Source organism: Chiroxiphia lanceolata, chromosome Z (assembly GCF_009829145.1).
Source record: "Chiroxiphia lanceolata isolate bChiLan1 chromosome Z, bChiLan1.pri, whole genome shotgun sequence".
NCBI classification, from domain to species: Eukaryota; Metazoa; Chordata; class Aves; order Passeriformes; family Pipridae; genus Chiroxiphia; species Chiroxiphia lanceolata.
Genome location: NC_045671.1, coordinates 70,171,698 through 70,185,883, shown reverse-complemented (window position 1 = coordinate 70,185,883; position 14,186 = coordinate 70,171,698). Strand labels below are relative to the sequence as shown.

Here is a 14,186-nt window from a genome sequence, read left to right as displayed (position 1 = left end):
TAGTGATCTTGAGACTTTTTGTCAGCTCCCATGTTTATCACAACAAACATAACAGAATGCATCCAGTTCAGCAAAATGCTCTAATTTTATTAATACATTTCCAAACATTCAGATTGCATGGATCACCTTTAAAATACAATCAGATTTAAGGTGAAGTACCAGAAGGCAAAACATCTAAACTGTTGCTTTGGTTTGTTTGGGGGTTTTTATTTACACCTATTTTAAAATAAGACTCCCTTTGTAATTATTGCAAGTGGCAATACAGAATGCTCTAGAAGTGAGATGGCACAAAATAAATATAGGTACAGTTTGTTACCACACAGCTTTAGAACTGCATAGCACTCTGGTACTGCATCACTGTCTGTATATAGCTCTATCTATGTACACATATATATCTCTCTATGTACACCTATGTATATATGTATGCAAACACCTCTCTATATACAAATGCACACATATGCACATATTCACATTCTTTACACATATATGTTTCTATAGATATACAGATATATACAGGTTCACATATATATATCACAGGAAAAACTCACTATTTTCTATTCTTCTATTTCTAGTTTCCCTCCCCCCCCCGACTCTAATCCAGTATGAATTAGTTATGTTTCTATAGTAAAAATCCATTTTAGCATCTTTAATCTCACATAGAAGCACAGCTAATTATTTTTGTGAAGAGATCTGGTCAGCTGAGTGAAACAGGAATCTTTTAAATATTTTGGCTGTTAAAAGCAGTAAAGCTTCTTCTAAGTACATAGACAATCCTCAGAGGATTATGTCTTGGACAAATCAAATTTTTCAAGAGAATGTAAATTTTGACTTCTATAACAAAAACTAGAAGCACAAAGACCAACAGAAAAAATCACAAAGACCAACTAAGTTTTTTTCTTTCTTCTTCAAAACCAGTAACTCATAGAAAGAGAAACAGTTTATTTGTTGAACTTCAGAATCTTCCTTCTGCAAATTAAGTCCTCTTGCTGGAATTCAGCAAAGAATGCACCTGTTTCACTAGGTGCAAACAGCTTTTGGCACATTACAATCCGAGGCACTATCCTGCAATTTTACCTCGAAACTACGTCACTCACCAGCCTCCCTTGGTCACTAACCATTCTGTTTTTACAATAACACATTTCTTCCTTTTTCCCTTCCCTTCTTCTGTCTTATTTTAGATGTGAAAGTAATTTCTAAACACAGAAGCACAGACTTCACTGACTTCCTGCTAAATCGTTATTAACAAGTGCTGCATTACATAGCAAAATGAATCTGACATGGACATAGCCTGGAACAAAGTGGTTTGTTTGTTGCTGTTTGTTTGGTTTTTGGTTGGTTTTTTTTTTTATCTTCAGATACAATATCACAATGCAACAGTGTAGGTTTTCATATGCTTGAAATAATGTCTGTTATATTACACATTCGAAGTCATAACAAAGATATTCCTATTTTTTAAGAGAAAGTGTTTCAGTGTTACTTTGAATTTAATGAGGAAAGCTTTTGACTCTTTTTTTCCCCAAAAAAATTGTTCACCATTTTTAGGATATTCTGTCAGCTGAACTTAAAACTTTTGAATTTTCCTTGCAGTTTCAATGCTAAACTGAAATGAACATGACTGTAGCTGAACTGCAGTTATCCCTTGCTGATGCTTCTGTGTTATTCAAATATAATGCCTCTGCTAAAATATAAAAAATAGCTCAAGAGATACTTTCAAGGAAATCCTTTGTTCCACAATGAACAGAAGAGACAAACATGTGCTTATACACACACACACAGTAATTGAGACTTTCACCAGGCTAGGAACATTTAAAACCTCTAGAGACAAAGCTAATAAAAAGGTGATTTTTCTTCTATTATTTTAAGAAAAATAAAAGACAGCTGTTTGCTGAAAAACAAAGTAGGATGAACTAGAAATTTGTTTTTTTCCCCAAAAGAACAAATACCTCATTATTTATAAGTGCAGTAATTTCAATTCTTCATGTTGCTTTGTCTGGTTTATATTAATACAGTACAAAGTAGTTTCTCTAGTGGAAAACATGCAGAGTAGACCTGACAGGTCAGCATCCTGCTTTGGTTGCAGTGTTAACACCTATCAACAACATCAACAACACAACGCATGACCACTGCCTCACTTTAGACAGGGATGCTCATTCCTTTTGCAAAAATACACAGAAGGTATATGATGTCACCAAGAACTTGATCACAGAAGGCAAATTTTCCTAAAAGGGAGGGCAGTAATTCCCTTTTTCACAGCTACTGTAAGTTTTCTGTTATATTGCATTGCTGCAACTGCCGTAGTTGTGACTTAGTCAGCTTCACACAGTTGTACCTATCTGTTGATATAAGACTCCCTGAAGAGTACTTCAGGGATTTCTGGAGAAGACATTAAAACTGTCATTCATTTAGCAGTCTTTCAACTGTAAGAATGGAAATTATATGTAATTTAATCTCCAAGCAGGTTTAATAAGTACGAAGAAAATTGTTACGATGAGGGAAACTTCAAGCAGTGAGTTTTACTCACATTAGTTTTACATGTAACTAAATCAGTACAGCTATATTTTACCTATTTTTATCTAAAATTTTTCACAACTAATATATGACATTAATTCATGTTAGCTTTACACGTAACTAACTTTCAATAGAAGGTGAACTGCATCTTCACATGTATTATTGTCCAGATTACTGCCAGAGTCCAGACCTAGGGCAGGCATTTTGGTATCCATGGGCACTGTGGCTGAGTATTTAGGCAGTAAATAAAATGCTACAGGTAAGGTAAGGGGAGGAAAAGGGATGACAGCTCCAACAAACTGTAGAAACATGGTTGAGTGATGCAGGCTTAGGCTGTCCTAATGGAAAAAGAAATAAAATAACTATGCAGGAACTTACGCTTTAAACTGACTAGACCAAATAGTCATGCTTTGAAGTTCTGCCATGTTCAGATGGCATTTCATCACCTAGCTTCTTTTTGGTACGATTGATAGAATTAGAGGAGTAGGAGGAATTCCAAGGGGTCGCCTAGTACACATGTCTCCTGGGAGATAAGCTTTGCTATCCCTGTGCCGGTCTTGACACCTGAAGGAGCTGTGGCACGTCGGCCAGATACTCAGCAACAGCTGGTCTGCAGCAATTGTCTGCATGCATATTCTTAGCCTGCTGCAAAAGCACAGTACCAAGTTAACACTTCCTACACTAAAAGCTGTGTTTCCTCACAATACCTCATTTACAAAGGACTCAGTGCCTTGCCCTGGTAAGCTGTCACCAATAAGTTAAACAGTGTGTGTCCTGTGATAATTTGACCATGTTTTGTGTTTCTGAATGCAATTAATAGCTCTCTACAGATAACTAGGACAATGGATTTTAGAATAACAGAACATGGTAACATCTTTCCAAAGGTTTTTAAAATGTCCATTTATTTATTTTCCTGCACTATGATTTTGTTTTCTTACAGGCTGATTCTGAAATAAAATGGGGGGTTCAGTCTACATTCACTTCTTTCTAACAGTAAGGGTGAAATATTGTTTCAACGCCTTTTTTGCATTGAAATCAGTCCATCAATAAGCAAGAACTGTTCCTGCAGTACACCTGGTTTTCTCTTCCATTCATTCTGCTGGGTTCTTTGAACTATGTGCCAAACATCTGCATACATCATAAATCATTTCTGACACTGTATGTCTCCATTTTGTGTGCTTGTTTCTTTTGTATATTAATTAATTGACAAGTCAGGATCTGCCTTATGACATTAAATACCACATACTTGGAATTTTTCATCTACTAGTCTTTCCTCCATAAGTGTTCTTTGTAAACTACTTGGACTATCTATGTGATTAAGTTGTTGATAAAAGCCTTTTAGAGTGCTATCAACAGTGTACTACTGGTCCAGGAAGGATTCATGACTGCAGCTGTATAAAAATGTGCTTAGCAGCTGCTTTAAAATAATACAAGAAGATGTGTTCATTGTCCTACTTTTACTGTTTCTGCCAAAGGAAAAGCCAAATAGAGAGAAGCAAAGACAATTCAAGAAAAGGAGGTATGAAATGTCTGTACCATGGCCTTGATGAAACTGAAAGCAATCTCAGGGCCTGAGAAATACAAACAGGTGTTAAATGTAAAATATGATAAGACTGATGACACAGGATTTGCATTCATGTATTTACAAAAAATGGATGTAACAACATGTTCACCAGTCCTCTGTTGACATGCTAGCCCTGAAAAAGGGGCATTAGGTAGTTTATTAGACTATGTGGGAGATATCCTACTGTTACAGGTGTAATAAATACTTCAAGATGCATATCTACCTTCACTTTTCTGTAATGCCTAATTATAAACTGCAACTAGATTGTTTGCGCAAAACATATACCCAAACTTAAAAATACAAATAAAAGAAAACAGGAAGTGTAGAAAAGAGATGCACCATAAGAAAGAAACTGGAATTGTAGGAACAGGACACATCCTTCTAAATCTGAAAGTGGTTGCTTGCTGTTTAGCACAGCTCACTCTCACCACATTTCTATTAATCAATCTCCTGATAATCTAATGGGATTAGGCTCTAAAAGAAGCTTTCTTCCTTTAGCTCTTCTCATAGAAAGGTTTTATTTAGCTTCCATTTCCTCAGAAAATATCTACCAACAAAAAAAAGTCACCTTTGTCTTGTGTTCCACCCATTAATATGAAGTAGATTTTTGTACTTTTGGTTATTGCCCCTGGAGCACACTAATCAAAACAAATTACACAAAACTTTTCAAAGGTCAATTCAGAGAACTAAAGCATGCACTGATTATTTCTTGCATGTCATATTGCACACAGTATTCTGTGAGCAATATGAATCTTCCCTTTGTTGAAGCACGACTGTGATTACCAGGACATTTTCTGCATGACTCCACTAGTTTAGTATCTAGGAAAAACTGGAAGGTGGAGGTAAGGAAATTGGTCAAAGTTGTGTGACCAATGAGTCTTAAAGACAGAAAAGTCTTGAGCCACCATGCTACAAACAGTAGTTGACATTGCATCTAGTCTTCAGGGGTGTTTTGGATAGGAAAAACTAACGCTTTCTAAGGCCAAAGAAGCTCTACAAACATTACAGAAGACTTTTTCACAAAAAACATCTGAAAACCTTTACCATTATTAGGGAGAAGAATGAGAAAACAGACGGATTTCATGTTGATGGAGTCCAAGAGAAGTATGCCAGTACATTTAAGTATCACTAGGGAGTAGTCAAACTAGACAGGTTTATAATCTCTTTTTAAAGCCACTTTTAAAAAACAATGCTGTTGTTGTAGTTAAGGCAGTTGAAAGCACAGACAAAGTTTGTTAGTTTTATAAGATCAATTGATCAACTGATGTAGTCTGGATTGAAGTAAATGCAAGTTTCCAAATCTCAGGTCCATTTCTAAGCTTCAATTTCGGATGTGCTGAATATGCTCTTAATTTAAAAGTTCCATTTTCCCTGACAGAATGTACAAACACTGTTCAATTCTCATTTAAGGTACTGTTAATTCTGTAACAACTTGGATTAAGAAATATGTCTGCTTATGACATATGTAAATGGTTGCTAATTTTTTTTAAGGGACAGTTTAGTAGACGAATAAATAAATTGCAAAATTCCCCCCAGTAAATTAAACTGTAATGACATGTAGAGATTATTAATGGAATATACAGATGTGGTTGTCTGTAAATATGTAACATTACTGGTTTGGGGTATTCAATAAAATGTTTACACTGAAAACCCGCAATGGTGTTGACAAATTTCCACTCCACATTTTAAGGATGTCAGAAAGAACAATTTCCAGTACTGAACGTAATTTGAGCTAAACTTTAATGGGGAATAAAATGTGATTTCAAGTCAAACCTCCATTGTAGAGAAGTGCAGGCTGACTAATTTTTCCTTGTCTATGTGACTGTCAAATATCTTTCCTTCAAAGAAGCCTGTTTCTAGGTGAGAGACAGTGCTATCCAACATGCATAAACCCCATTCTTACACTCCTTCCCACAACACTTGAGTCAACTGCAGGAAAACAAACGTTCATTCTGTTTCCTTATCCCGGTAGCACTGCGTTCCTTGTAGTAGTTCCCTGGGAATTACTATTGTTCTAACACAGAAGAGTTTTAACAAAATAAATCCTTAAGCATCTTTTCTAAAGTCACTTCAGAGAGCTTAATCCCATCCAAAGAACCCTTGGCCGAACTGTATCCAGTAGAGAGACTGCCTTGCTTCAGCTTATCAAAACTTAGTCTGAAAGCTGATATACGCGGTCTTAGACACTCGAGGTTACCCCAGGGAAATAGAAAATGTTACTGATGACGAAGGATAACACTGGCTCAGTTCCAAGTGGACATAAAGCAGGACAGATGCTGGGTGGGAAATTCTAAGCAATGATATAATTATTTGTGAAACGGACTTTGTACACAAGGAGAAGCGCACTCCGGTTTTAAACAGAGAGTTAACCCAGAAAAGAAGGAAAGAGATGCTGAATTACCATTTCTATCTTTCCAAAAGCTTCAGGATGCAATGCATTATTTAAATAGATCATGAGATAAAATTTGAAATATATCTGCAAGTGCCTTTAGAAGATTTTGTTTACACTTGAAATGTTAGATTTTAAATTAGGTGCAAGCTTCTGAGGAAAATATATCCACAGATAAGTAGAGAAGTATTTCCAAGGCTTTTGCTGAGAGAGGATATAGGGAGCTCTGCTATGCCATACTTCTGTAATTTTTTTAATCATTTTTAATAGAGACTTTGAACAATGTCATCCAGCAAGACCAGGTTATTAATTTTCTGAATATTCTTTTTCACTGGAGTAGTAATGCTAGTATCTTAGAGCAGGACCCATTTTGTAGCTACTTATGGCTATTAGCCATCAATGCTGGTTCTTGTACTTTCACTATGACCAAAATACTGCAAAGAAGAGTTTGGATGAGGGCAGGCATGAGGATTACTCACTTAGGAGCCCAGCAAAATCTATAAAGGTCACATAATGCAATGTCTTTGTACTTGTGCTTAAAGAAGAAAGACAACTTCCTTTTCTAACAAATGTTCTTTCCAGACATCAGATTACTAAACCAAAATGCATGCAGAACAGCTTCAGAAAAATTCTACTGCAAGAGTGTTCAAGAGCTGTTGCAGATGTGAGTGGGAGGCAAAATGATCAAACAAGACAAAACCAATAACGAAGCTCAGCCAGGAGTCTATATGCTACCACACAGACTTGCCCAAAGTTTAATTCAAAATCTACGAAATAAGAAGCCACAGTGTGGACTCCAGCTGTAAGAAATATACTATTTATTTCAAGTTTAGTGTTAAAAAACCCAAATAAGGAACATAGGGTAATTGCTATGGTTTAAACTATGTTGATTAGAAGGGCTTTATAGTGCTCTAACCATGAAAATGCTGCCCACATATCATTTTCACAGAACTTTAGAACTTGTACTTGTCATATCTTTCTCATGCTGCTAGCCTGTACAGTACTTCTACATTAATGAGGCTTAAAGAGAGAATCCAACTCGGCAAATTATTTTACCTACTTGAAAACTAAGAATGGATTGCATAACATATTTTACAACCTTCTACTTATTTGTGCGAACATGTTTCTCTTCCAGTTTTACCATGACAAATACTTACTGTTTTTCTTCAGGTATCTAGCTGTTAAACTGATTAATTTTATAATTTTAATTTTTCTTGAGAAGGTTTAGCAAGTTAGCAAACCAAAAAAAAAACAAACCCTGTAGCCTCACAGAAGAAAGAGTTTGAACATGCCAGCTCCTAGGAAGTATGCACATAAAATAACAAATAGAATAGTTACATAGTTAATAGAGAGTTAATGACTGTATCACCACAGTATTTAGTACATAAATAGTTAATGATGGTATAAATAACTTTATTGGAAAAACTTAAAACTGCTTTAACTTCATGATGGCTTGGTAAGGATTTAAAAATGAGAGAGTTTGTTTCAGAAATGAAGTATATTAATCTAACATTCTTGCTTTAAGATACTGAACAGGATAAATAGGAGTGAAAAAACAAAAACACATGTCTCTCATATGTCTTGATTTTCCTTATGGCCTTTAACTTGATTTTTTGTTGTCCTATAATTTTTTGTTTATTTTACTATAAAGTTCAAAAAACAAACAAATAAAAATAAAATAAAATAATTAAATAATAATAACAATAATAATAAAAAGCCACCACAAAAAAACCAAAACCACAGCATAACAAAACAAAAAAACAAAAAAACACAACAACAACAAAAACCCAGATAATGAAAGGTATTACTATCCTGGTTTTCCACTGCAGTCAGTGGTGGTCACTGAGACATTAGTCATGCTCTCTTTAATTCAAGAACTTCCACTTCACTGAGGCATGCATGTACAGTGCAGTAGGGTCTATGACCCACCCCTACATTGCTTAAACATTCTTCTGAAAAATTTCCAGAGGGAAAAGAAATCCAATGACCTTTTCCATTCTTTGGTCAGCAACTTCAAATATTAATGCAAATTATTATTCTACTGGAAAACAAGACTGATTTGCATTCTCTTATTTTAGAATACTGCTTAAGGAGGATGTTATTCTGGAAAACTGTAAAATGAGGACTTGGATTAGAAAATAATTTTCAGATTAAGTAATTTGATTTACTGGCACGTTTTCGTAAGACATGAGTCACTTTAATAAAATTCACTGAAAAGGAAATAAACCACTGATTATTTTTTTTTGAAATAACAAAATGATATTAGGGTAGAGGCAAAGGGAGGCTGATCAATGAGATAACAGCTGCATTGCATCTAACTTCTGTACATTTTCACAAATCACTTTATGTTCTCTTAAACATTTGGTTAAATTAAGAGAGGACACGGTTCCTTTTGCTTAATGTTCTACAGGCATTTGGAGGGTGTTATTTATTTTTATTTAATATTCAAAATAAAATCTGTTTAAATAATAATTGGGTAATTTATTAAAATGTTTAACTCAGTAGGATAATGTAAGAGGTAACATTTAGGATTTATTACTGAAAAACAACAGGACAACCCACAGCTCATAAATGGATGGAAGTTGCCAGCAAGAGGAATTTTAGTTTACACTGGATGATTAATGTTTTTTGCATGTTCATTTTGACACATTTAGGATAGAAAGTCAGTTGGATTTGCTATGCAACAAGTTATATTCATTCCATCTGTATTATTCTATTTGTCTTGAGTGAATTCTAACAAATTTTAGGCACTTGGTTTAGCCTAAACATCTTGGGCTCTCTCTATCATCAACCAGTAGGTACAGAAATATACCAGAAAATAGCCAGATCAAAAGTTAATTCAGTTAGCCTGAGTCAGCTGTATGTGGTAATTGCTACAGGTTCAGTATACTTTGTACTTGGTATCATGTCAGTAAACCATCACACCACTAACTGCCAAGGGAAAAGAAGTATTTCAGAGAGGAATGTCACTGTAACAAAACTGGATTTGTCGTCTAGAATGGCTTTCTCAGTGGAACAAAAGGCAAACATTTTTGCATTGGAACCAAAAGCTGCTAACCTAGACCAAATCCCTTCCAAATTTTAAAATATGGTTTAGATGGTCTCAGAAAATGCACATTCCACAAGGCATTCCACAGTGCTAAAACATGAACTACAAAATGTGAGACCTCTGATACACTCAGGTGCCAAGAAACAAAGTTTCGAAAATTCAGAAAAGACACTGGACAGTAATCCTGGTTTTCTGAACTTACCTTGTGAAACTCTGTAAAATAACATTTTTTTCCCCAAATGATACTGAATCAGTTTCTAATCTCAAAATGTTTTCTTTTAGTACATCTTTGTGACTCAAGCCATTATTTTTATTAAGCCCCCTACAGATCCCCAAATTTTTGAAGAACATCACATAAAAAGAAGGGCAGGGGGACATTTCCAATACAATTTTGTTCCCCTTTTAACATACCCACAGGAAGAAGGATAAACTTACACATCACTTACAGACAAATAGCCATCACTTTGATTCCACTTACCACTGGCTGATTGCAAAGGTAACGGCAAAGTTCTCCAATGTACTGGATGACAGTCACGTTGTACTTTCTGCAGTCACTCCAAAACTGACTGGCTGAAAACTTCTTTTTTAACACACAGGTTGCACCTTTATGAAACAGTAGAAAAGGAAATGAAGTGATTTCTCTGTGTAGCAGCTATGTTCACTGGTTCTACAAAACAGAACATCGGAGGAATTAAGAACAGCCTTGTTTAGAGAATTAGGTGGTACTTAAGCTGTTTTATTTGAAACCTGGTAGACAAAGAAGGAAACCAGCCTCCTGGCTAAGACAGTAAAAAAATAGACAAGAGCTTGAAAACAAGAAGAGAGCTTCTCATTGTCGGTGTTGTAACATTATTTAAAAGAGTTTAACTGAAAATACTCAGAAAATTCAGCCTGATTAACAAATCATTTGGATATCACTGAAACCTCACTTTTAAAGAAAGTATTCAGCAATGCAGATTCAGACAGAATTAATCCGTATTACAATGATCTTTCCCTTGCTCTGACTTGTCCTTGATGTGTAAGGAAACAAGAAATACTTGCCATGAAGTTCCAAAGAAATCTCCTATAAGAGAATCATTAAGGACAGATTGTCTCAGTAAAACATGTACTTTATTGTCCATGACAAAACAGTGCACAAATTAAATGAAAAAGAGTTATATTTCATCTAATGGTATATGGAAAAGATGAACGTTTACTGAAAATGTATTTGTCAGGTTTTTAAGTTCACAGAAATACATTTTATTTCTGTACAGATACCAATGCACTGTACACATTGTCAGTATATTGCAGATGTCCTTAACTTCATTTTTACCAAAATATAAAAGAAAGTACAGGCATTCATGACACAAATCACTCTAACTAGTTCTTCTTCATGAAGAGACCTTCTTGTAGAGATCCTTTGTTATTATAACATTCTCCCCAAAACAAATACATAGCTATTCCAAAAAAAAGACTATTCATTTAATTTCAGCAAAGCATCAGTTTTCCTAGTGGCAATGAACCTAAATGGTTTATACACTTTTATATTAATTAATTCTATATTAACAACACAATTAAATTAAACAAGATGTACCCAGTTCAATGCATCCACCGATGCCAAGAAGAGATGCTGCACTGTGATAAAGAGGCAGAGTAATATAAATTATGTCTTCTGCAGTAGCACCAAAAGCCCACAGTCCAGCAGCTCCTTTGAGAACCTGCATGTGACTGATGACTGCAGCCTTTGGAAGACCTGTAATAGAAACACAAAACAATGCATAATTTCTCTTAAAGAGAACTCAGTTGTTGGGGTTTTTTTCTCCTGTGTTCAAGTCTCTAAAATCATAAAAGAATCAATTATTTGTTCTGCAACCAAATTTTCAGCTATCTGTTTAGATGGCCATAAACAGACAACTGTTTGTTTAATACAGTATTGCATGTTTGTTCTCTACACATAAAGATAAGCCAGTTTGTAACCCCATCTGTTTACTATTTAGTCAGATGTCAAGTCAATTCAAACAGGTGGAAACAAAAAGAAACTCCATGGTTTGTCTGCTATCGAATTATATAGAGCCAACAAAGTGGAAAAACTATTTACTCTGCATATGGACTTTGTTTAATATAAAGAGGCATCACACCAGATCTTGTTCAGGCACAAGTCATAGTGATTGTAAGGTAAATTAGAATGATATGGGATCTACATGAAGTAGTGGGTGCTTATCCAAGAATCATGCATCCACATCTTCCCATTTGTTTTAGAACTCTATGAAGACTATGTAGAATTAAAAAAAAAAAAAAAAATCCAGTGAAAAGTCCACTCCAGTTAGGTTCTTCTTTTTTGAGTTTTCTTCAGGTTCAGCCCAGCATTTCTGTTCAGCAACATGCAGACTCTCCTGCAAGGGCTTCTTGGGCTACTCACATTCACAAATTTCAGGCTGAGTCAGGCTGCTGATGAACAGTGAGAGCTGTCCAATTTTTCAAAAAAATTTAATGGTTCATAAAGTTTTCTCACCTATTCTAGCAAAGCTACTGTTTAGTTACGTGGTACATAGTAGAAATTCAATGTAAACTAATGTGATGCATACGAGGATTCAAAAATACATTAAATCCTACATAACTGAAATTTGAGACTTCACACAGATATTCTGAATGCAGTCATAACAACAAAAACATACTACCTGGATAATTCTGTATTATTTTTTAGCTAATTTTAACTCCTTGCTTTTGACCAGCAAGCTCAACCATATTTATATTAGTGGTATTATAAACATAACCTCACCTCTTGACAATATTTATAACATCCTAATATTTTTTTTGACTGGTGTTCCTATTTACTAATTTTTCCCAAAAAAAGAAAATAAATTGTTTGCATGAAGGAACCAAGCTATAAACCACATATTCATTTAAAATCTTCTTGTTGCTAAAACTGTTGTGTTCAATTGAATGGGAAAGTCTATCTGCTCAACAACATCGCTCTGCTTTTCAGTGATCAGGTGTTTTTAAGTCTTAGCTTCTTAGCTGCTGGAGCACTGCTAACAAATTCAGACATCTGTTTCTAAACTAAAAGGCTATAACTTAATCCTATTTTCTGTCTCTACCGTGACTTGCATAAGACATGACTTAACGAAAGAAAAACAAATGTCTCTTTGCTTGCTTCAAGATTGTTTTTTAAAGTTCTAGGTAAAATCTTAGGTGTTTTAGCTAGGCAGACCTATGTGACCACAAAATAATATTTCTTATGATTGTTACCTGACAAAAAAAGCAATGTTTTACAAACAATTTAGCTGTGAAGTAATGAGAGGCAAAGCCTCTCACAGTATTTGCACAATTTGGCAGGAAAAAAAAAAAAAGAAGAGAAACCCATACACCACTGAATAGAGTTACTGACAAGAAACACTCTTGTTTTCTATAATAAAGCTTCTAGATGAGAAATATGACATTCTGCTATTAAAAGATACACTTTCAAAAAAATCAAGTTTCTGGGTGAAAGTTGAAGGAAAACATAGACCTTTTCAGCAGACATGTACCTGTTGTTCCTGAAGTAAATATATATAAAACAGCTGACTTGAGGTTGTTGGCAGAGCATCGATTAACTGGAACAGGGTCTTCAGATGCAGCTTCTATTTTGTCTAAAAGGGTGTGCACACTTGGAAGAGTGGAGTCTTTGGTCATTATCCAGACACTGACATCTTTTTGAAGGTTAGGAAGAATTTCCTCCAGTGTCCCAAGCAAATCTTAAAAATTAACATGAAATAATGTTACTCCCATTATGTCTTCACTAAACTAGAGAAAAAAGTATTTTTCCTTTTAAGAGTTTTGATAGTAGAAAGAGAAATTAAAGTAACCTCCATCGATATAAATAGATGCAATAAAAAAATTACAAACTAGAATGAAAATGCACTGAAAACAGGGTATAATGTGCTAAAAATACTACTGACCCCACATAGTCTAATTGTCAACTAGCCCTCGAGGCAAAATTGTGAGCCTTGATTACTAACTCCTACTTCCCACATGATATTAGATAACCCTTAGTCATTGCTAAGACCAGAATGAAGTGTGGTTGAGCTTCAACTTCAAATAAACCATGAAGAAATCCATTAAAGATGCAAGGCAATTATATTCAAACTGGTAATTACAGTGTAGGTTTCCTTGGAACAGCAATCTCCCATTATTTTTTTTCAAAAGTGCAGAAGTGACTATTTTGAAAACAAATATACACACAGAGAAACTAATTTACAAATTAGTTTACGAACATAATTTACTATATCATGCCTGAATTTCACAGAATAGAAATATGATACAGGCCCGTGGTTTATTCAGACTAATAGAGTGCTAAAGAATGCTAATTCAGTGCTAAAGAGCCATGTGGCTATTTATGTAGCACTTTGAGTGTTTTAAAAACCTTAATGAATTTGACTTTGGGCACATCAGACAATGTTATTTTCTGAAAATATCATGTTAATTTACTGAAAGCCACTCCTTCTACTGGCCTTTATCTATATATAAATACATACTTTTCTTTACAAAATAAAACCAGCAGTCTAACTAAAATTTATTTTGTTGCCTTATCAGGAAAGAAATGAGAGAGATTCCCAGATTTAAAAAAAAAAAAGAGGAAATATATAGAAAGACAAATCCTTAATACATCTGCTATTTATATTTTGAAGCATTTTTATAATGTCACTTTCTCAGAAGAC

At 34.7% G+C, this 14,186-nt stretch overlaps 1 protein-coding gene across 1 annotated transcript in view; it reads right to left on the bottom strand.

Moving 5' to 3' along the window:
* SLC27A6 (solute carrier family 27 member 6) overlaps nucleotides 1-14,186 on the bottom strand; it is a 38,002-nt gene that overhangs the window by 15,067 nt on the left and 8,749 nt on the right. The window contains exons 2-4 of the mRNA XM_032676487.1: nucleotides 13,017-13,223; nucleotides 11,084-11,242; nucleotides 9,989-10,113 (exon numbers count right to left, since the gene is read on the bottom strand). Of these exons, the coding sequence (XP_032532378.1) occupies nucleotides 9,989-10,113; nucleotides 11,084-11,242; nucleotides 13,017-13,223 (491 nt within the window). The remainder of the gene's footprint in view (nucleotides 1-9,988; nucleotides 10,114-11,083; nucleotides 11,243-13,016; nucleotides 13,224-14,186) is intronic.